The following is a 21706-nucleotide window of genomic DNA, read 5'->3' as shown; positions in this document are numbered from 1 at the left end:
GACTGCTTTTTATTGGTTTGAATAAGAACAGTATTAATCCTGATCCTTCATTAAATTTCCTCTGGAAATATATGTCCCTTAATTAGAAAGAAACAGGGCTTTTAGAGGATGAAGAAGAAATACAAGACATTAAATAAAATATGAAACAGAACTTTTATTGAGGTGTCCTTGTGAGCCTGGTTATATGTCATCATTTTATTACCCGAGAATGATTTGACAGCTGAAGGCCACACACTATCTCTCTTGGCCTCATCTCAGTTGTGTCCACTGGCAAAAGTGCTTTCAGTTTTCAGCTTAGTCTAGCTGCCACATGGGGGTTTTGCATACAAAGTGGAGCCATTAGTTGCATGGGGACTTGAGTGTTTACACATTTAATTTAGTGTCTTCAACAGAGGCTCTACACATTTCCCAGAGGCTACATGTTTTTGGCATTGCAGCAGACCAAGGACTCTTATCTCTTCTAAATACCGTGGGCAGTGTTTACAGGGGTACCCCCGACCTTATACTATCATATTTCAAACCATGTATGTCCTATTTATTCCACAATTCTTATTCATTTTCCAAATTCTTAAATAAATCTATTCTATTTACATTTAATAGAAACGTAATGGCCATTAGCTCTCTGCTGTCACCAATGCTAACAGCTGGCACTGATGACCAGGGTAACCTGTTGTTATTGCTGGTGAGCAACCTGCTAATGCTGCTAACCACAACTGAAGTTGACTAAAGGAGCACATCCTTTTCCCCACTGCCAGAAGGCTAGCAACCTGCGAACATTGCTACTGGAGGCTGCTAACTATAAATTGTGAGTTTATATAAGAAAACACTTCTTATAAAAAAAGTGAATCCGGGGATAGTCAGGATATTAGAGCTAGCATATTGTATACTTGTGGAAATTGTTTTGTGTTATGTGACAGTTTTGGAATTTAAGCTGCAAGAGTAAAGGAAAGCTAATGTGAATAGTGAAAATGGGTAGTAAAATGGTGGGCAGAAGTCAAAGGTGTATGAAAAATTAGTATAGGTAATACAAATAAAAGGAAATGAATATTGTAGAAAATACATTCATACTCATTTTTAGCAGCTTATATAAAACATATTGCATACCAAGAGCAACCAGGAATATTTATTGGTCATTTGTACCAAACACAGTGGAAAAGAATGATTCTTTGTAAATATATATGTGTTTTTTTTTTTTTGTCTGTGTGTTTTGTTCTAGGTGTTTATATATAATCAGTGCCATGAGTGACCAAAGATACATTTCCATACTGTGGACAATAAAATTATCCTATTCTAAACTTAATGGAGGACACTGTCACAAGTTAGCAACCTGCTTTCCGTGCTGTTCACTGCTTGTCTACCTACTCTCCTCCCTGCTATTGGTGTTGTTTTCTACTCACTTAATTTCTACTCAGCTTAATTGCTGGACTGTGAGGGGTTGTTTGCTTGTTTTTGGTGTCCTTTGTACTAATTTTCTTTAGCACTTTGGGTTATTGAAAAGCATTTAATAAATGTAACATATTTATTAGTATTACTATTATTATTTAAAATTAAGTTCAGTGTCTTATCAAATTTAATAAGTTATGAAGCAAGTCATGAATCACCCAAAATATCCAATTCAATCTCATGTAACACAATCACGTCCCTCCCATATTACTTCCAGCCAAATCGTCCTGTTTCATGCGTATATGTCATTTTTAGGAAAGTAAATACGTTCCGTGTTCCGTTTCAGCTAGATTTTAATAAAGCTGCAGCCTTGCATCCTGCCACAATGCTGCCTTTGTTACGAAATGGTTATGAGGTAAGATCCTGGCCTTGATGATCTGCATGCTTGGCCATGGTGTTTTATCTCAAATTAACCCTGCACCTACTTTTACCTCCCACAGAATCACTGATCACTTCCTCCTTCCTCAGACTCATATCACTAATATTTTACATTCATTTTTATTTCTGTTCTTTGTTGTGTCTCCGGTGTCGACCCGAGGAGGATGGATTCCCCGTATGAGTCTTGGTTCCTTCCTCGTGTGCCGATGGAGTTTTTCCTAGGCACCGATGACCCTGGCTCGCTCAAAGGAGCTCAGACCCAGATCTCTGTAAAGCTGCTTTGTGACGACTTTTTGTTGTGAAAAACGCTATATAAATAAAATTTGATTGAATTTGATTGATGCTTACTGGTCATTTTGAATAACAAATAAAATATAACAACATAACTATCATGAATGTTTAGTAAATTTCCATTTTTTCTTGCAGCTTTTAATCGAGTGAACAAAAGAAGCAGAGAAAGAGAAGAAACCACAAGCTTGTGGAAGTAGTGTTTTTATTGATGTGTTTCCCACTTGTATCCATAAAGCCATTTCTAGGAGTCAATCAGATTTTACTGCAAATTTTCCACCTCACAATTCCAACCCATCCCACAATCAAGCAGGCAATTACAGGGTTCAAGATTGAAGCCATTTGGGTGCATAGTGAGACAGTCACATACAGAAATATTGTCACAGGAAAAGGAAAGGTATACAAAAACAACAAACTTAAAAATATATGTATCGTATCATTTTATATAAGAACAGAGCACACCACAGGTTGTCCTCCAAAAAGCCATGATTGCAACATCAACTATACAGGCATACAAAGACATTACTAAGAGAAAATAATAAACCCAGATTTTTTTTAGTGTTGATTTGTTTTTTGTGTGTCTCTTGCTTTCAATGTGAAGTTCTTAATCTCCATGCGTTTCCTGGCCTCCAGCTCAGAGGTCCCACAATGATGGCGTTCTTATGTGAACACCATTCAAACAGCAGTCCTCAGAGACCAATACCATATTGTTGTTGTTTTTCTTTTTCTAACAATTGCCTGATTTGTTGTGCAAAATATTGCCAGTTGATACAACCTTTACATTATTTAATGATGGGTTACGGCCAAACCACGGCTTCAGCTACTCATTCATAAATAGCATAAATCTGAACAATTAAGTTCGAGTCCAAACTACCATCACGACAATTATGTGCGTCCGGTATAGGATCAACAATAACATTCATTTTAAAATATCATTAGAAATGGGAGACTGGAGGCCTTTAGCCTTGTCCTTCTATGCCTTAATCCAACCAAATAGCCACAATCTTAAAAAAGGACACTATTTAATTAGTCCAAATAGGTGACGCTTTCTATCAAAACATCTTCACGGATCCATGCTTAAGTTTGACCTTCTGCAGTTATGTGGATGACTTATAGGAGATCAGACATTTGGACTAACCAAACACATCCCTCAATCTCAAAGTTTTAATCTACTCTCCCAGGCAGCAGGTCCTGGAAAAATCTAAGAAGAAATAAAACATCTACTTTATATTTATATATTCATCATTTGTTTGCAATAATAAACAATAGAAAGTAAATGAAATTATTTCAGTTATCATATTTTCTCATTTCGATTCACTATACATTTAGGTTGGTACAAATAACCTTCATATACAAGCAATCTATTGAAAAGAAAAGAAAAAAAAACAATAAAAGATTGTATATAGACGTGTGGAACATGGCGATGGTTGAAACTCAAGTGTCCTTGTTATTGATTGTTGATTCTAATATTTTACACGTATTGACGATTTGCAATTAAAATAATAGTGTTTAAATCTAAAACGTTGATGACGAATTTGTAAATCAATCTCAGGGTCACATTTTCCAGATTTAAATCTTTGATAGATCGCCATTTAAAAGAAGAAAGTAAATGAGAAAAACAGCTCCATGTTACAGCAGTAGCAGTAGTAGAAGTAGTTAGCAATATTAAACAACATTTTGTTTAATGAACCCGAATATGCACCCCTATACATGAAAGGATCTGAAGAGAGCAGTTTTATTATTGGTCAGTAGTACGTTCACCGTTCTGTGGCCCCTTAGCGTCTCCTGATGACCCAGGCTAGATCTGCATCTGCTCCAGGTATTTGTAAGTGGGGTTCTCATAGCCATGGTTCTGCATTTTATTCAGGTGACGTTCCTCGGGACTCAACATAGGATCGACCTGTGAACAGACAACAGCTTTTCAGCATTACATCATCTATTCTTAACAAATTTTATTAGAAAATAAACAGATAATTCTGTTTTCACAAAAATAATGTTTAACGAAAGTAAATCTGTGCTAAATTATTAGTTGTTTTACAGTCATATGAAAACTAAAACAACATTTGTGAGGCTACTACTTTTTCTAAATCATTGCTGATCAGTAAAAAACATGCATTTGTGTTGATTTTTAGTTTACTATATTTTAATACTACATTTAGTTCAGTGGCTACTACAAGAGTTTACTGTTACTGTTTACTCTTTTGCCAAACTGGCCAGTCTTGCTAGGACCGCCAACAAATTTAACATAATTAAATGTAAAAATGTGGAAATGCAGAAATCAATACAAACATTTATTATGCAGGTTTTCATGACAAAAAAATGTATGTAATTATTTATTTATTATATAATTTACTTATAAATATGGGTGGCAGTAGGTAGGTGTCGCAGTAGGAAAAAAACCAACACAAATTCCTGTCTTTATTGCATTTTACAACCTTAATGTTTTCTACTGAACTGAGATCATTTGATGTCATGGTGTTAATTATGTATTCCTTCCAAAGGGGTTGTAGAGTGTTAAGGAATATTGTATTATACGATATGTAAATCAAAACCTGATGCTGCGCCTGTGTGTGTGTGTGTGTGTTCGTGTCATACTCACCTCCACAATGCCATGGCTGATGGTTCCGTACTGCCTCTTCCTCAGCAGCACCAAGCTGATCACAATCACAGTTGCTATAGCCACTGCAATCACCAACAGTCCAATCAGAGCACTGCTTCCAAAGCTAAACTCCTCACCCAGTGGGCGGAATGTCTCTTGATCCCCTCCACGACTGAACTGTTGAAAGAGAAAACAAACTTTAGATTCAAAATTAAGATCTCCTCCACTCCCAGTGATCACAGGGGATCAAACCTGCATTCTCTTGGTTATAAAGCTAACGTGCACAGGTATTTAGGTATTTGAGTCCAAATTGTTCAAAACCTAAAGCAATTCTAGTCATTACTGTCTGAACATCATAATTCACCCTAAAAAAAACCTAATTAAACTCGACTAATCCACCAAATGAAAATGTCTGTTTTGTAACAGAACATTTAACAGATGTAAGTGAACACGTGTGCCACTGGTTTATTGAAATATAGATAGAAATTCTAAAAGCATTTTGTTCACTATGAAATGGAACTCACCTATCTTCTATAAAAGGGAGAGATATAAAAAAATAGGACACAGTAAAATGTAAACAAATAATATACAATTATGTACAAATCATTTAAACCCCATTTTTAATTTAAAACAGCACAAAGACAACATTTTCAAATGCTGAAATTTATTTATTTATTTATTTTTGAAGTATTTGCCCAGTTTGAACTTGATGGCAGCAACACATTCCAAAAAAGATGGGTCAAGGTAATGTTTCCCATTGTGTTACATAACCTCTTCTTATAACAACACTAAGGAGACACACTACTGTGGTTTTTGATGATGTTACACGATTTCAGCTGTTTTTCAGCTCAAGGTCTCCATTAAAGTGATTTTCATTTCATAATCCACACTTTTTTTTTTTTTTTTTTTTTTTTAAATGAGTGACATGTCTGGACTAATTTAGCACCTAGACTCCTTTTCATGGAGTCATGCTGTTGTACTCCATGCAGAATGTGTACTGGCTATATACAGTGGAACCTCTACCTACAAACTTGATCCGTTACGTGACCCAGTTCGTAAGTGGAGTTCGTTTCTCGAGTCAATTTTCCCCATTTAAAATAATGGAAAAGCAACTAATGCGTTCCAGCCCTCACCCCGAAAGTCACCTTTTCGCACTGATATATGTTTACAACACTCTCAAATTAGTAAAAAAATACATGTAGCATTACTAAAAATAAAAATAAATACAGTGGAAACAGTAATAAAAAAAGAAATAAAAACGTTTTAAGTGGTTACATATCGCTACCTTGAAGACATGACGACTGGCTGGAGGAGTAACACAGGCACTGGCTGTATGACGGGAGGTGGGGGGTGGGTGGAATAACGGAGAGTAGGCGGGTGAATGTGGGGAGACGAAGCGTAGATACGACTCATGGTTCGTTGGTGGAGGCAAAAAATTTTCAAATGCCCGGTTCGTATCTTGGAAAGTTTGTTAGTAGAGGTTCCACTGTATATACATATATCCTTCAGCAGTAACAGTGCCATTTGCACTAATGCACCCCATACCACCATCACGGATGCTGGCTTTTGAACTGTGCACCCAAATGTTCCAAAACCTCTCTAGCCTGGAGAATATATATTTGTTTGTGTGTGTGTGTGTGTGTGTGTGTGTGTGTGTGTTTAATTATGCTTTAATTAAGTATATTTATTACTTGTACTGTTCACAGAATATGGTTTTGCCAAGTGTTACAAGGTTTTCATTCCAGAAACACCCAAAGGCCACAGTCAGCTAATACTGGTTTTGGGTCTTGTCTGTTGCACCTAGAAATTTCTCTGGATTCTCAGAATGTTTTAATGATATTATGCAAGGTCTTTACTATTTTCAGTAGAGAAATGTGGTTCTTTCACACCACTCTTTCACAGAGTGATCACCTCTCCTGTTTTACTTATGAAAGACTCAGTCTCTCTGGGACTCTTTTTAAAAGCCCAAACATGTCATGGACATTGCCAATTAACCTAATGTATTTGCAGTATTTCACAACTTTACCAGTATTTTCTTGTCCTGTCCCAACTGTTTGGAATGTGTCGCTGGCATTGTATTCAACTTATTATATATTTAGGGTTTAAGTGATTTGCATCATTGCATTCTGTCTTTATTTAAATCCTGCAGAGCATGTTTCTGCTTGTGTCAATGGTCACAAAATATTAAGAGTATCTAGCCCTGTATCCAACAACGTGTCCTTGTACGTTAATTTATGCGTTCGCTTCATGATCACTAAAATAGATCACATCGTGCGTTATGAAAAATAAGGTTCAGATTTCAGATATTAAATACACACTCGTTAGAAAAAAATGAAATAAAAGGCATTAAAATGTGCTCAGAGAATGAATGTGAGCTCTTTATTATGAATGGGAACTAACTGTGATCACATGTATGCTACATTCCAGTGCATTCACATGAAGACATACACACATGCAGAAGTCACAAACATCAGCATAACACTTGGATTGTAAAATCTGCTTTCACATTTTCACTGGGGGAAAAAAAGGACAAAATATTTTGCATCAACTACCTGAAGCCTACTGCTGAATACTGTAATCGCCTGCGGTACCCAATATTGGCCACTGGAGGGCATTGTACTTACCAGAGGATCAACACCATTCAAAACGCTGATTTTCTCAGCACTGTAAATCACTTCTTTAACATCCATAGTCTCATCAATCACCTGTCAACAAAGACAGGGTAGCCACAATTACTCTCTGACAGTGGAAGTAGGCGAGAGAGTCAGTGAGTGAGCTAGTGTGTGGGTTTTAGTGCATGTCAACATTCTAACTGCAGTGTAGAGCCAAGCAAATTGAAATGTTAAACGCAATACTCTGCAAAAGTCAGAGACCACAGTTTTGTTTTATTCATTTGCTGTGAATAACACAGCTATAAAGTACAAGTTTCTCATTTGTTGGTACTATACACAGATCAACCATAACATTATGACCACATTGTTTCTACGATGACTTTCCATTCTCTCAGTTCCACTGACAATAGAGGAGCAACTAGTATTTCTACATTTACAAACTATAGTCCGGTTGCTGTTCTGTATACATTGCTTGTCCCCTTACACCCTGTTATTAGAATTAGAATCACTTGCAAACAGAGGAATTTGTTCGCCGCCTTTAACCCAATCTATGCAGTGAAACACACATTTACAAACACACTAGTGAAGACTAGGCAGTAGGGGGGTAGGTGCCTTGCTCAAGGACACATCAGTCATGACCTGTCGGCTCTGGGGATCGAACTGGCAACCTTCCAGTTACAAGCCCAGTTCCTTAACTACCAGGCCACGCCTGACCCCTATGCAATGGTCAGTACACCATAATACAGGCATGATTTGGGTGGTGGATAATTCTCAGCACTGCAGTGACACTGACGTGGTGGTGTGTTAGTGTGTGTTGTACTGGTGCGAGTGGATCAGACACAGCAGTGCTGCTGGAGTTTTTAAACCCCTCAGTGTCACTGCTGGACTGAGAATAGTCCAATGACCAAAAATATTCTGCCAACAGCATCCTATGTCCACTGATGTAGAACTAGAGGACAGATGAGCTACTGTCTCTGACAGTGACCAAGATGGAACAATGAGGTAGGTGTGTTTAACAGAGTGGAGACAGTGTTTAAACACTCCAGCAGCACTGCTGTGTCTGATCCACTCGTAACAGCACAACACACCACCACCACGTCAGTGTCACTGCAGCGCTGAGAATGATCCACCACCACATCACACCTCTGTGGGGGTCCTGAGGACCATTGAAGAACAGGCTGAAAGACAGAATATAAAGTCTACAGAGCAATAAATGGACTACAGTCTGTAATTATAAAACGACAAAGTGCTCCTGTATGGTCAGTGAAACTCAGAAAATGGACAGTGTGTAGAAACTATGTGGTGTTCATAATTGTATGGTTGATCAGTGTATATATTTTATTTATTATTAAACAACGCATTCCTGTGCACTCTATTTTAACTCTTCCATTCATCTGACCTCTTAGGAATGAGTTACAAACACACACTGGCAACAAGACACTGAATATCACAAGAGAAACAACCCAAACTCATCTGTGGGCTGTCTTTTCTATTTGCACCTAAATTAGTCAGATGTGACATTTCTGTGGAAGTTAGATATAAGATAATCCAGCTGTTGAACTGACAGGGGTAGAGAGACAGACAGATAGAGAGACTCCGATCAACCAAGCAAGACCTGGTAGAGCACCAAAATGGGTATTTAAACCTTATCTTAGCAGAAAGAAAATCAAGGTCACCTCTTGCTTTAGCTCTGAATAAAAATCCAATACCTTCAACACTAAAGCTCTAAAAGGATGAGCTGCTAGAAATTAAATAAATGAAAGTGTGGTCTCTGAATTTTGCACAGCTTTGTATATTGTAAGCAGTTACTGAAATAGCATCTTCATTAAAGATGGCATCTTGGTCTCTAGGAGATTTGTAGGTATTTAGGAGGTTAGATTTTAGCATTACGTAGGCCTTAAAAAACCTTTAGTAAGCATGGCAGTAAGTGAGAACATCTTAAGTACTCTCTTTGATGTTATAGGCACTGTGTAATGAAGGTTTTTTTTATGTGCCTATATTTGCATTAAGTAAAATTCCAGTGCGGTTTCACATGAGCTTACAGGCTTCAGGTTCTCTGCACAAACCATTAGGTTTAACAGAAAGACATGCTGGCATGCATCTACTGCAAACAATTTCTACAACACACTCAGTCCAGTGCAGTCCATGCAGTTATTTGCAGCCGTTCATAGGCCTAAAAAGCAGACCCTGAGAAGAACCAGGATGCAGGAATACGACAGAAAATAGGGGGAAACAAGACATGCAATGATGGCCAAGATTGAAATATAACTGACTTAAGGTATCTTTCCTTTTGAGTATATGTGACAACTAGAGTTGCCTGAATTATAAAAAGCTTCGTGTCTGGGAGCAGGAAGGACATATTAAACTTGTATATACAGAAATACTCAATGCCTTCAGAACACCAACAACAAATGTAGACTACTAACATTACTAAGGCAATTTGTAGCTAGTAGTCCATTGTTGCATTTAGCTGGGATTAGTGTGAGTAGCGAAAGCAGGTCACGTTTGTGACATTGTGAGAATAAATTCAAAGTCATTTTTTTACACTCATTGACAAAAAAATAATGCACCAAGGAGGAGTCATTGGAATTGAACAAAAGTTTATATGTGGGAATAAAATGATATGTAATTGATTAAAATGTTACCCCAAATGGACACATTTATTGGAGACAACTGTACAAGAGATAGGAGGCTCTAGTCCCCAGTTAGGCCACTTCCAGCCTGGATACAAGATGACATCCAGATTCTGTATGACATCCAGCAGCAAATTTGCCCACAGATGTTGCAGCTGGGCCTGTAGATCCTGCACACTCATAGGTTGCACTCTGGCAAAGACATACTTGAGAAAACCTTGCAGTGTCTGTGAGCATTATCCTCCTGAAAAATCCCCTGCCATGAGAGGCAACACGTGACCCTAGGATGTTCTGCACATATTGCCGAGCTGTTAGTGTCCCTCGTACCACTACTAGAGGTGACCGACAGTTGTATGTGATGGCTCTCCAGATCATAACACCAGCAGTTGGGGCAATGTGTTGCTCCACAATAAAGGAGGGATTGAACGCTCACCACAAGGCCTCCATACTCGAACACGACTGTTGCCTGCTCCCCAACAGAACCTGGACTCCTAGATAAAGTCAATGCGTTTCCAGTCTGTAGCAGTCCAGGTTTCTCGTTCACAAAACCATTGCTCCCAACACCTCCTAACAGCTTGGTCAGAATGGTCTAGATCAAAATTACCATCCTGCTTCTCTCAGTCCAATAACGCACCCTCTGTCAAAGTCGGTCAACTGGGCAAAATGACTTTGAGTGCATTGTAGAGGCATGTTTAGCAGTCAACAATCTCTCAGTGAGAATGACACTACCAAGTAGCCACATCCGGGAGCCATTTTAATAGGGCAGTGGGTGAAAGCAAATTTACACACTCTGTTGTGGAAAGACCCAGTGACTAATCAGACTACACCTGTATCATTTACATATTTGTGTGTGACATAGCTATATGCCGAGTATTGCAGCACTCTTGGTGCATTTTTTTGTGGTCAACAAATGTATAAAAGCATCATGTAGAACAATGTACTCACCACATTATCGTTGATTTTGGTTTTGCTGTTGATGACTCGCTCCTCAGCTCCAATCAGACCATCCAGACTGTTCATTGCTGAGCCTACATACAGAACAGGACACGTTCAACGACACAGTGACTGAGAAAGTAGTAATGTGTATACTTCAGCACATTTGTACTGATCGAGTTAGCATCGTAAATATTTACCTATATGGGCATGAAAATTATAGACACAGACACACATCTGGATATACAAAACAATATGCAGTACCTCTGATCACTCGCTGCAGGAAGTTTCCTTATCACAAACTATACCTATTTTGCATTCTGCAGACAGCTGTGAGGATGATGTAAAAAGCAAACCCTAAATTTGTCATCAAGTTTCCCTGTGGTGAGATGTTCACTAGCATGCACCCGCTGCCCCTTTCACAACAGCCGTCAGCCAGCGGCTCCAGCAGAAAAAGAAAAAAAAAAAAACCTGCCACAGCCGAGCAAGTCCATCCATAAATAATAACTGCATCAAAGAGTGATGTGTTAAAGTACAGTCAAAGCCACAGCCCTCCTGAGGCTCTTTCAACTACTGTGCCACTCCAAAAAAGAAAGAAATCAAATGTAGTAGCACCCATCCAAACAAAAACATTATTTTAAAAGATCTTAAGAGATATCTTGAATATCTTTGAATATCTGAGTGAAACAGTGACACACATACAATAAATAATAGTAATAAAAAAGTATGGTGTGTACAGAATTACAGCTGGTGGTTCCACTGTTAATGGATGCATGATTTCAACTACTCCACAACTACAAACCTATAAAATAGGTTCCACATTGCTATTTTATTAGTTTGGTTTATCCACAGTTCTAAAAGTAAAGTCCACTCTTACAATTCACTGACACTGCCAGATAGCGTGCTCCGTATTACTTATAAGTCATATTTTAGAATGTATGTATGTCAGTAATAAACACATTCATGGCTTGGCAGTAGCAGGGAAATCACTGCATCCCTCAGTAGTACCAGCCATTGTATCTACATTTGAACAAGAAAACCTATCCATTTTATTACAACACCATTTAAAAGTATGACGAATTTAAAGTCACCCCAACCTTTGCGGGGGATTGGGGGACAGACTGATTCTGTAAACAGTCAATCACTTCTAAACCTGAAGGCTGTCTGTCTAATGCCTGAACAGCTTTGATAATGAGGCAGCATCCTCCCTCAAGATGATGTTGCCTTGGCTCTCTCACTTTGTGCTAGGGCGCAGAATTCTTTGAAGTTGCTATGTGCCAATTTTAAAGCACTTACAATAAAAGTGAATTGAACTGAACATACACAAACACTCACAGACAGACACAACATGCTTGAATAGAACAAATGTCTTCGGAGAGGAAGTGATTTCTACAAACAATGATATTGCAGAGTTTGAGGTTGAAAGTAAATACAAGCATTACTGACACAGTATGCATGAGGTGCACGAATAATGACCAAATTAAATATCCATTTTCATTGCTCAGGTGCCCATCTGATTAGTTTCTTTATAAATACAACGGGCATTGAAGTAGTCCCTGTCCAGAGATGAATGGGGTACAGAAAGTGGTAATTCTGTTATTCTGCACCTCTTTCCCGAGCTGGTACTCAAGAATTGGGGTATTTTGGGGGACGATATTCAAATACATTTCAAGAATAGGCATAATTCAGACTGTATAATGATTGAGCACTGCATATAATTTAATGTTTCACATCCTCACAGGCTGATCTATAGGGGCCTTCAAATAGACTGAAAAACTCAACTACATGAGGAAAAATGTTATTGAGTAGTCATATATATGACGACAGTGGCACAATTGCACTTATACTAAGGCTGAACACAGTTTCTCCACTGTAATCCAGAAGGCCAAATTGTGCCAATTTACACTTGGCAGCAGGTCTGTGGTAACAGCAGTCCCAGGACAAGCCTGCTAAATCAAAGCAGCTCTCTCACTGGCAGAGAGGGTGAAGAATAATTAACTACAGCACTTGGACATATGAACCACGGAAAGTTGTTGAAAGAGAGCTGGAACAGAGCAGAACAGGAGCTAGCAGGTTTTCTCCAAAGGCCACCTCTCTAGTCTTGCCTTCCCACACCCTCAATCTAAAACCCAAACAGCTAATTATCTTGACACTTCCAGTGGTACAGAGATGGGATTTACTTTCCAAATTCTGTATCCTGATGTTTTCCAAGTTTCAGATTGCAGTTTAAAAGTGTTTACCAAACGTGTTTACACTTTGCTAAAAAAAATTATCTGACAAACTAAACTTTTTTTTTGGACAGTTCTGGTCTAGTTGCTGCATCTTAAAATAACACTAAAGAAACTTTAACACTAGAACAAGACAGGCTTAAAATAATTAGGTATACAAGTAAGTTTAAAACTCTTTTGTGAAATGTATAAAGGTAATTAAAAATTCAAACATTCTCTCACTCTTTTCTGTTGCATAGAAATAAAATAACAATTGTCAGGCAATTGTTTGAAAGGCAAAGGAGAAGAATTTATTTGTCACTGCATTTGTTGCATTCCATCAGGAAAAAGCACTGCAAAAACATTTTCATTGTCTTTTTCTGTTCTTGAGGATAATGTTGTATCCAAAGGAGCATGTGAGCTTTATATTGGTTTATATGACTCTAAGATGATGATTTTGATGTTAGCAATTGTGAACATAGCATTTTATTGCATATATTATAGTTTATATATATATATATATATATATATATATATATATATATATATATATATATATATATATATATATATATATATATATATATATATATATTGCCACTAAACACACAATCACTGATGCTTCAGTACAGATACCATATAAAACTCAGCACACTTGCTCTTTTTTAAAAGAGCAGTTCACCCAACTAGACAGTGAGGGGAAGGCCACACGAGTGAATAGTTGGATGTAACAAGATGGCCGACAGCCCTGACAAAGAGGGGGGGCATTAAAAAAAAAAGCAATCACAGCACAAAAAAAAGGAGACTGAGGGAAGGAATGGAAACACTACAAAAGACAGCAAATGTAGGGATGTGAAAAGGTGACTTTAAAATGAGAGACAACCACTGGGAATAAAAAAAGGGTGAAGAAAATAAAAATTTAAAAGGGAACAAAACTGACATGTTTGGTAGTGGGGACTTGGAGGGAGAGAAAAGAACAAGCCGCAAAGACCCACCTTTTTTGAAGGCGCGTGGGGGTTCAGAGAGATCGCCTAGGCATTGCGCACAAGTGTAGGAAAAAAGAAAAGACAAAGAAAGATTGGAAAAAGAAAAACGGAACAGAGAACACAAAAAAAAAAAAAAAAAAAAAAAAAAACGCAGATGAGCAGAGGAACAATCAAGATTATCAAGCTGTGTCTAACAACTCAAAAGAAGAGTCCTGCAGGGAAGCTTCTGGCGCTGAAACCTCTTGATAAAATAAAGAAAGAAATGAACAGAGAGGAAGAGAGAAAAACCAATTTGCATGTATTTCTGAAATGGTCTGACCCTAGTGTTTTTTTTTTTGGCTGTTGTTATTTGTGTTTTGTAAATTGCCCCATTTTATAGACCATCCCCTCTTTGGCTGTTCCAGAAAGGTTATAGAGCTTGGCCGGCTGAAGGGAAAGAGCAGGATCACACTCAGACATACCAATGTTTTTCAAAGCGTTTGCCTGCAGAGTGGCTTACGAGCCTTAGGCTTTGTGATTTTTGCAGAACTTCAGATATGGTGGTCTGTAGTAGCTAGTACTGGTGGGATACACACTAGCAAAAAAAAGTGGGAGGCTGTGGGCCATCTATACTGTACTCTGAGCTTTATGTCAGCTCTTATGAGACATTAATATTAAGATCAGCACTCAGTGCAGTACATTAGAGAGTGACCTTATGGCGTCAAAATACGGCCAACATTTATTTCTGTGAACCAATAAGCAGAAATCACAACTAAATAACATTCTGAGAAGAAAACAATTATTAATACTGAGACTTATAAAATCAGGTTTGCAAATAGATAATTTCTGTATATAATTGTTAATTTTGTACCTGTGCTTTTTTGCGGTCTCGCTTCTGAGCCCTGTTTTGATGGGAGGACAGGATCTAGTCAGTCATTGGCTGCTTGAAATAAGCCCTGCCTACAAAGTACCTTCTATAACCACAGGTAGGGTGTGTGTGTGTGTGTGTGTAGTAAAACTCATAGGCTTCTACTAACATAGTGGGGTGTGTAAAATGTACTAGGTGGGCGGAGCTTATTTCCAGGCACCAATGGCTGACTAGATCCCAATCTTCTGTCAAAACAGGGCCAAGGCTAAGAAGCGAGAATCTTTTTGACCTAAAAGCGAGATTGAGATAAGTGTACATGAGAAGCACAATGAAAAGCACCAATACAAAATTAACATTTAAATACAGAAATATTCCATTTACAAACCTCTTTTTAAAACATATTACAAAGAAACCTCTCCTTTTCAAAATGTAATTTTTTGGTTATGGATTCTGCTCTTTGATTCTCAAAATGCCTGTCCCTATTCTGCCAAAATACGATAGAAAAAACAGAAATACAATAGGAAAATAAATCAAAAACATGCCCAGTGAACAGCAAATATGCTCATCATCAAAACATAGTTGCACCCAGAAGGAATCGCCCAACAGGAATAAAACTTGGTGGGTAGGCTTGACATCGTGAGACATGTAAATGATTTAAGTTTCACACTCAGCCGCACATGTGACATGGACAGGGCTTATCTCTGTACCTGGCTGACTGTATAAGGTCGTCCCGTTGCATGCATTTTCCATTCTGACTCGTGCTGTAGTGTTAGTAGCACCTGTTATAAGCAAAGTCTGCCTCCAAGAAGAGTTTGAAAGCAATTCAAACAAATGAAAGTGTTTGAGAGCCCAGGGCTTAGGGAAGCAGGAGGCCTTTATCGACGTACTGCGTGCCATAAAGGTCATGCAGATATTACCACAGCATGCTTTTGGTAGCAGTATATAGAAGAAGACACACACCAGTGCCAAGGCAAATGACGCAAGACTACATGCATGTAGAGTGTTACGATGACTGCCTTTCACACCACATCATTGTCACAAAAACAGTAATGGTGTGGTTTGAGACGTTGCAGGAGTCATTTAGAATTTCAGCGGGTCATCTTCAGTGTCCAGTATGCCTGGTGTCATGGTGTGGGGGGCAATTTCATACAATGCCAGATCACCTTTGGTCATCATTACAGGCACTCTGATAACCCAACGTTATGTTAAAGACGTCCGACAAGCAGTGACCCTACCTCTTCTGAACACACACTCTAGAAGGCAGAGCTCAATAAATATGGCTCATGTCTGTCTAAATTGGTCCTGGTAACATTTATCTGCCTTCCAAATACCACACTTCCTTCTGGCTGCAACAATTTTTTTTGACACAGAGAATAAGGATGTGGATCAGCTGCGAATGTCTGCTGGTTTAAGATCACCATACCACGCTGTGAGTATTTCTCTTACCCTCAGGTTCAGGCTGGGCGCCCAGGGAGTTGACCTTGAAAGGGCGGAAGGGTTTGCCTTCAAATGTCGGGACCTCTTGGCTCTCCTCTGAGGAAACTGTCACATCGGACTGAGACTCGGAAATAGAGGACATGAACTGATCCATATCTGCTTTCTGCTCCTGGAGAAGATTATCTGAGTCAGAAAGAGAAAGGGGGGAAAAAGGGGGAAAGAAGTCAGTTTTTTCCCCTCCATATTCCTCTCCTACTAGGTATGAGCACCAACTACAGTATCTAGCAGTATCTTAATTTGAGAGAGAGCGAGCGAGAGAGTTAGGCTGAATAATTGAGCTTGAGAACAGGTAAGAGTGAGTGGGATAAGGGGGGGGGGGGGTGAGAGATGGAAATGAACAAGAAGGAGCATGAAGAAAAGGGGGAATTTAGGGAGAAAAAAGTAGGAGAGGCAAGATATATACTCATAAATGGTACCAGAAGTCCTGAATGAGATTAGCCAAATTAAGTCCTATTCGTTATGACGGGAACCCCACGTACACACACACACAAAAATCACAGCTGTCTAAAAACGCCCAATTATCATCTTTGCAGACAGAGTCCTTTACCATACGAGGTACATATGTGAATCTTTCTCGAGCAGCATTAGAGGAACCCTGACCCAATTCTGTCAAGCCCACACATGCCTTTCATCGGTGACACACTACTCTTCGTCACCTCTTTTATTACAAAATAAAAGTGTAAATGGAAAGAAAAATGGAAAATGGATTCTGCTTCTTGAAAAGAAGAGGGAGCAGTGTGAATGCTGTCGTATGAATGCCTCTGAGTTAACTGCAGAGGGTGTATGTGCATGCGTGTGTGTCTATGAGATGTTATTTTCCTAAATGACAGGCACAAAACGTGGCTTCATTATAAGAAGAGATAAAAAAAAGAGACTAAGAGAGAACAGACAAAATATGTGTGAGAGAGAGGAGAAAAGAGAGAGGGAGGAGTGAGAGTGAGAGAGCAAGAGAACAAAGAGAGAAAGAAGATAGAAACAGAGAAAAATAGAGATAGAGACAGAGAGAGAGAAAGAACGAGACAGGAAGAGAGAGAACAGTGAACAGAGAGAGAAAAAGAAAAATGACGGAAAGAGAAAGAGACAGAGATAAAAAGAGAAGGAGGGAGAGACAAAAGAACGAGAAAAACAAGTGAGTCAGAAAAAGAGAACAGAGTGAGAAGAGAGATAAAAAAGTAAGAAAGACAGAGAGAAAGGAAGAGAAAGAAAGAAAAAGAAAAGCAAGAGAAGAGAGAAGGAGATCAGAGACTTGAACAGAGCTTGAGATAGAAAAAATAGGAGAGAGAGAATAAGAAATAGACAAAGAAAGGGAAAAGAGACGGAAAGAAGAGAGAGAGAGAGAGAGAAAAAGAAACTGGCTGTCAGACATCTTTAATCAAGGTTGCTGAGCTATTTCAGACAGTTGTAATTATGTAGTTATGTTGACATGACTGCGCTGTGTAGAGGAGTACAGGAGCGATGCTGTTTCAGAGGCAGCTTGTATTCATCTTAGGGAATGACACATTAGGTAACGTACTATAAATATTTTAATTTGAATCACAGAGTTCTCATTACACAGCTCCAAAATGGATTTCGCAGAAGTTCTTCATCTGAAGATAAAAATAGTCTCATTAAAAACTACCTACAAAATTAAATCATTATGATCTATTCTTAGTCACCGAGGTTAGTTTAACATGAAATATGACAAGTTAACTTTTTTTCTTTTTGGTTTACAAATGTGCAAAGCTTTTAAAGCATCACTACGTAAGATGTGGAATTTTTGCTCCTGGGCTCCCCCTAAAGTTGCATAGTGTAATTCATTTTACAGCACTGTCCTGACATCAATAAGGAGGTGGAGGGAGGATGTGTCAGTTTCCTGACCTTCCCCAAACGTTACATAATGCAGTTTCTACAGTGCTGAACCCTGAGTAGCAATAACAGAGACTCTATTCTCCTTATTACAGGACAGTGGAGAATCTCAATGATTTTGAAGCTGTAATTTTAAGGTAAATATTTCACAGTTTTCCTTTAAAGTAGTTTTAGGATAAGGTTTGGTCTAAATATATATAATTTATGTATATATTTTATGTAATATATATCAAAATGGATATCTCAATATACAGCCAATACAATAAAAACAAACTCTTTCGAAAATCAATTTTTTTAAAGAAAGATAAATAATTTTCACCCAATTATTTTTATTTTTTTCGTTTTTTTATATATTGCTTCTCATGAAAATATAATAAAAACCTCAGGCAAATATATTTAAAATATACAAAATTCAGATTTGTTATGTTTGAATTTTAATTAGCTCCATTCAACAACTACATACAACACTGAAATAAGAAATTTTCCATCTAGTCTCTGAATTAACCAGTTTATGCTCCATAGACCGGGCCCCCCACACTGAGGCAACCATGTGTAAATTAAGTTTAGTACAAAATCTTTGGTACCTGTAGGACCCTGGATGTCAGTAGAATTGACATCCAATGACGGACTATTTTATGATGTTAACCAACACACCCATTCCACTTCCTAAAAAACAAACACTCACCAATCTCATCTTGGATCTCATCTGCAACATAGGGAACTTTGTAGAGCAGAGACAAGCTCTGATTCATCCTCTCCTCAATCACCCGAAGGTGGGTCATCACCTAGGTAAGACACACACAAACACAAACATCAACTTATATCAACTAAATGTGAGTACCTCCTGTAACAAAGGGCTCATTAGCTTCCGTATGTAGTCAGTAAACCAAAACATATTTGGTGTCTAATTCATCATTTAGGCTCAGTCCACATGGATCCAAATATCTTTGAAATCGAGAAATTTTCTCCCTTCTTTTTTTGAAAATATCACCGTCCAGATCAATATGATCAAATATGAAAATGATTGAATTATCATGCCAGTCCAGTAGGGGGCCACAGTACCATTTAAAGAGACATCAAAACACCATGAAGCATGAGAGAAAGAGGCCTGATCCAAAATCACTCCATAATCCCTATGCAGTGCACTACGCAAGTCATGAAATTACTGAATCGAGATCTTAACAGTGCATGATATATATCCAATACAACATCAGTTATATTTATTTATATGTGGGAATCGGAAATCTAGTGACATCTGAATGTGTACATTGTAGTTTAATGACTTAGGTAATTCACTGTATAGGCTGTGAGGAGCTGTTTGAATTTCGGCCAGAGACAGACACACCGCGTGACATCAGTTTTCAAAAAATATTTTTCCTCGACAACATGAGAACAGTGACAAAGCCGTTTTCAAAAAGAGTACCAGAGTGTTTTTGAAAACCTGTGATCTAAAATACAGTTTTCGTGTGAATAAGAGGGTAATACACAAACACAACCCTTTGTTTATAAAAATATCTGTATCCATGTGGACAGGGCCTTAGATTAGCAGGAGTGCTATATTGTGGTTAGCACTAAGTCTTTAGTCACACAAATCTTTTTGAAAACACTTGCCCAAACCCCTCTTCAGAAGCTCAAACCACATTCAGCTCCTCATTAAGTTTACCCAGACTTAATGTTAGCAATAACATGATGAACATTTCTTAGCTAAATATGGAAGGTTTGGATTTAAGTTGGATGCTAATTTAGAGCACCTGAGGTAAATTGTGCTAACAAGCTTGTCACCAAACCATTCCTTTAGAGATTTCCATCCATCCATCCATTATCTGTAACCGCTTATCCAATTTTTAGGGTCGCGGTGGGTCCAGAGCCTACCTGGAATCATTGGGCGCAAGGCGGGAATACACCCTGGAGGGGACGCTAGTCCTCCACAGGGCAACACAGACACACACACATTCACTCACACACTCACACCTACAGACACTTTCGAGTTGCCAATCCACCTGCAACGTGTGTTTTTGGACTGTGGGAGGAAACCGGAGCACCCGGGGGAAACCCACGCGGACACCGGGAGAACACACCAACTCCCCACAGACAGTCACCCGGAGCGGGAATCAAACCCACAACCTCCAGGCCCTTGGAGCTGTGTGACTGCGACACTACCTGCTGCGCCACCGTGCCGCCCTTTAGAGATTTCATAAAACATAATTTTTAAAAACTGATTATGAACTGGGAAGACAAGGATATTTTTACTTGAAGTGAGCATTATTTTACGAATGTGTGTGTAAAAACCACCCCTGTTCATTTTTCTACACATCTGTATGCAATGTTTAAAGGCCATCAGCAGATGGCAATAAAGGGTCTATCTAAACGAAAAAAAAGAAAAAAAAAAAAAAAAAAAGTTAAACATTCCCACTTTCCTTTGTTCTTTCCCAGACAATTTCCAACCACCTGACCACAACCCTCCCCAAACCTCATTTACAACAAAGATGATATTTTTTGAGCAGTACAGACCTATTCCCATACATAAACAAGACAGGGGGATTATATTAACCCTTTTGATACAGCACAGGTCTGACACACACACACACACAAACACACACACATACATATATATATATATATATATATATATATATATATATATATATATATATATATATATATATATATATGAACTGGGGTATCTGGAGTGCCCAATTAGCCACAAACTGAAATAAAATCCAATAGAAAACAAGCTTAAATCCAGAGCGTCTGCTCCATGCTCCTGGGTTCTTACAATGAACTGAGCTGTGGCTCATTCTTATTTAAAGGAACAGGTGCTGAAAGCAGCCTTTCGGAACAGGGCTGTTTAGACAAAGGAGAATGCTGCTGATGGTGTTTAATCCTTGTGGTATTTTGACAAAAATATGTCACAGATGTCCCGTTAAGACCCCAGAACTGTGTTGAGATGTGTATAACAAGTCCCATTTAGATATGTATTGGGGACAAATTGTATCTAGAACCTGAACATGGACATCCTAAATGTAAAGAACTAAGTTTCAAACTACTTTACATCAAGAAATTAAAATGTTAATAAAACTCTTTTGTATTTTATTCGCATAGGTTATTGAATATAATGATCTTTATTGGTGAGAAAATAAAGGATGTGACCCTCAATTTGTCCATAATTAAATAAAGCAGGGAAGGGGAAAAATAAAGAAGATAAACAATGGATAAACTATGCAAGTCAGATTCCTGTGACTGCAGATCAAATGCTCATGGTGCTTCTTGTTTCCCATGGCAACACTATGTAATGAGTGTAGTTCAGAATGCAAATTATAGCAGTGCCATTTGGGTTCTGGCTCTAAGGTTCCATTCAATCACAATCCTAGTACCAGTGCAGATAAGTGAAATATGGGGGGGGGGGGGGGCAGCACCAATATTTTTGTTCTTAACCTG

At 38.3% G+C, this 21706-nt stretch overlaps 1 protein-coding gene across 5 annotated transcripts in view; it reads right to left on the bottom strand.

The window, feature by feature from the left end:
- Positions 1-2303: 2303 nt before the first annotated feature.
- The window catches only part of aplp2 (amyloid beta (A4) precursor-like protein 2), an 84193-nt gene continuing 64790 nt past the window's right edge, over positions 2304-21706 (bottom strand). For 2 of the 5 annotated variants that reach the window (XM_066685683.1, XM_066685679.1), the window contains 7 exons: positions 18954-19053; positions 16373-16546; positions 14089-14124; positions 10899-10981; positions 7333-7413; positions 4709-4885; positions 2304-4009 (listed from right to left, as the gene is read on the bottom strand). In XM_066685683.1, coding sequence (XP_066541780.1) covers positions 3908-4009; positions 4709-4885; positions 7333-7413; positions 10899-10981; positions 14089-14124; positions 16373-16546; positions 18954-19053 — 753 coding nt within the window. In that variant the 3' untranslated portion in view covers positions 2304-3907. The remainder of the gene's footprint in view (positions 4010-4708; positions 4886-7332; positions 7414-10898; positions 10982-14088; positions 14125-16372; positions 16547-18953; positions 19054-21706) is intronic. The other 3 variants (XM_066685681.1, XM_066685680.1, XM_066685682.1) reach the window with 3 other exon arrangements.

This window comes from Hoplias malabaricus, chromosome 11 (assembly GCF_029633855.1).
Source record: "Hoplias malabaricus isolate fHopMal1 chromosome 11, fHopMal1.hap1, whole genome shotgun sequence".
NCBI classification, from domain to species: Eukaryota; Metazoa; Chordata; class Actinopteri; order Characiformes; family Erythrinidae; genus Hoplias; species Hoplias malabaricus.
This window is presented reverse-complemented; position numbering and strand designations above follow the sequence as displayed.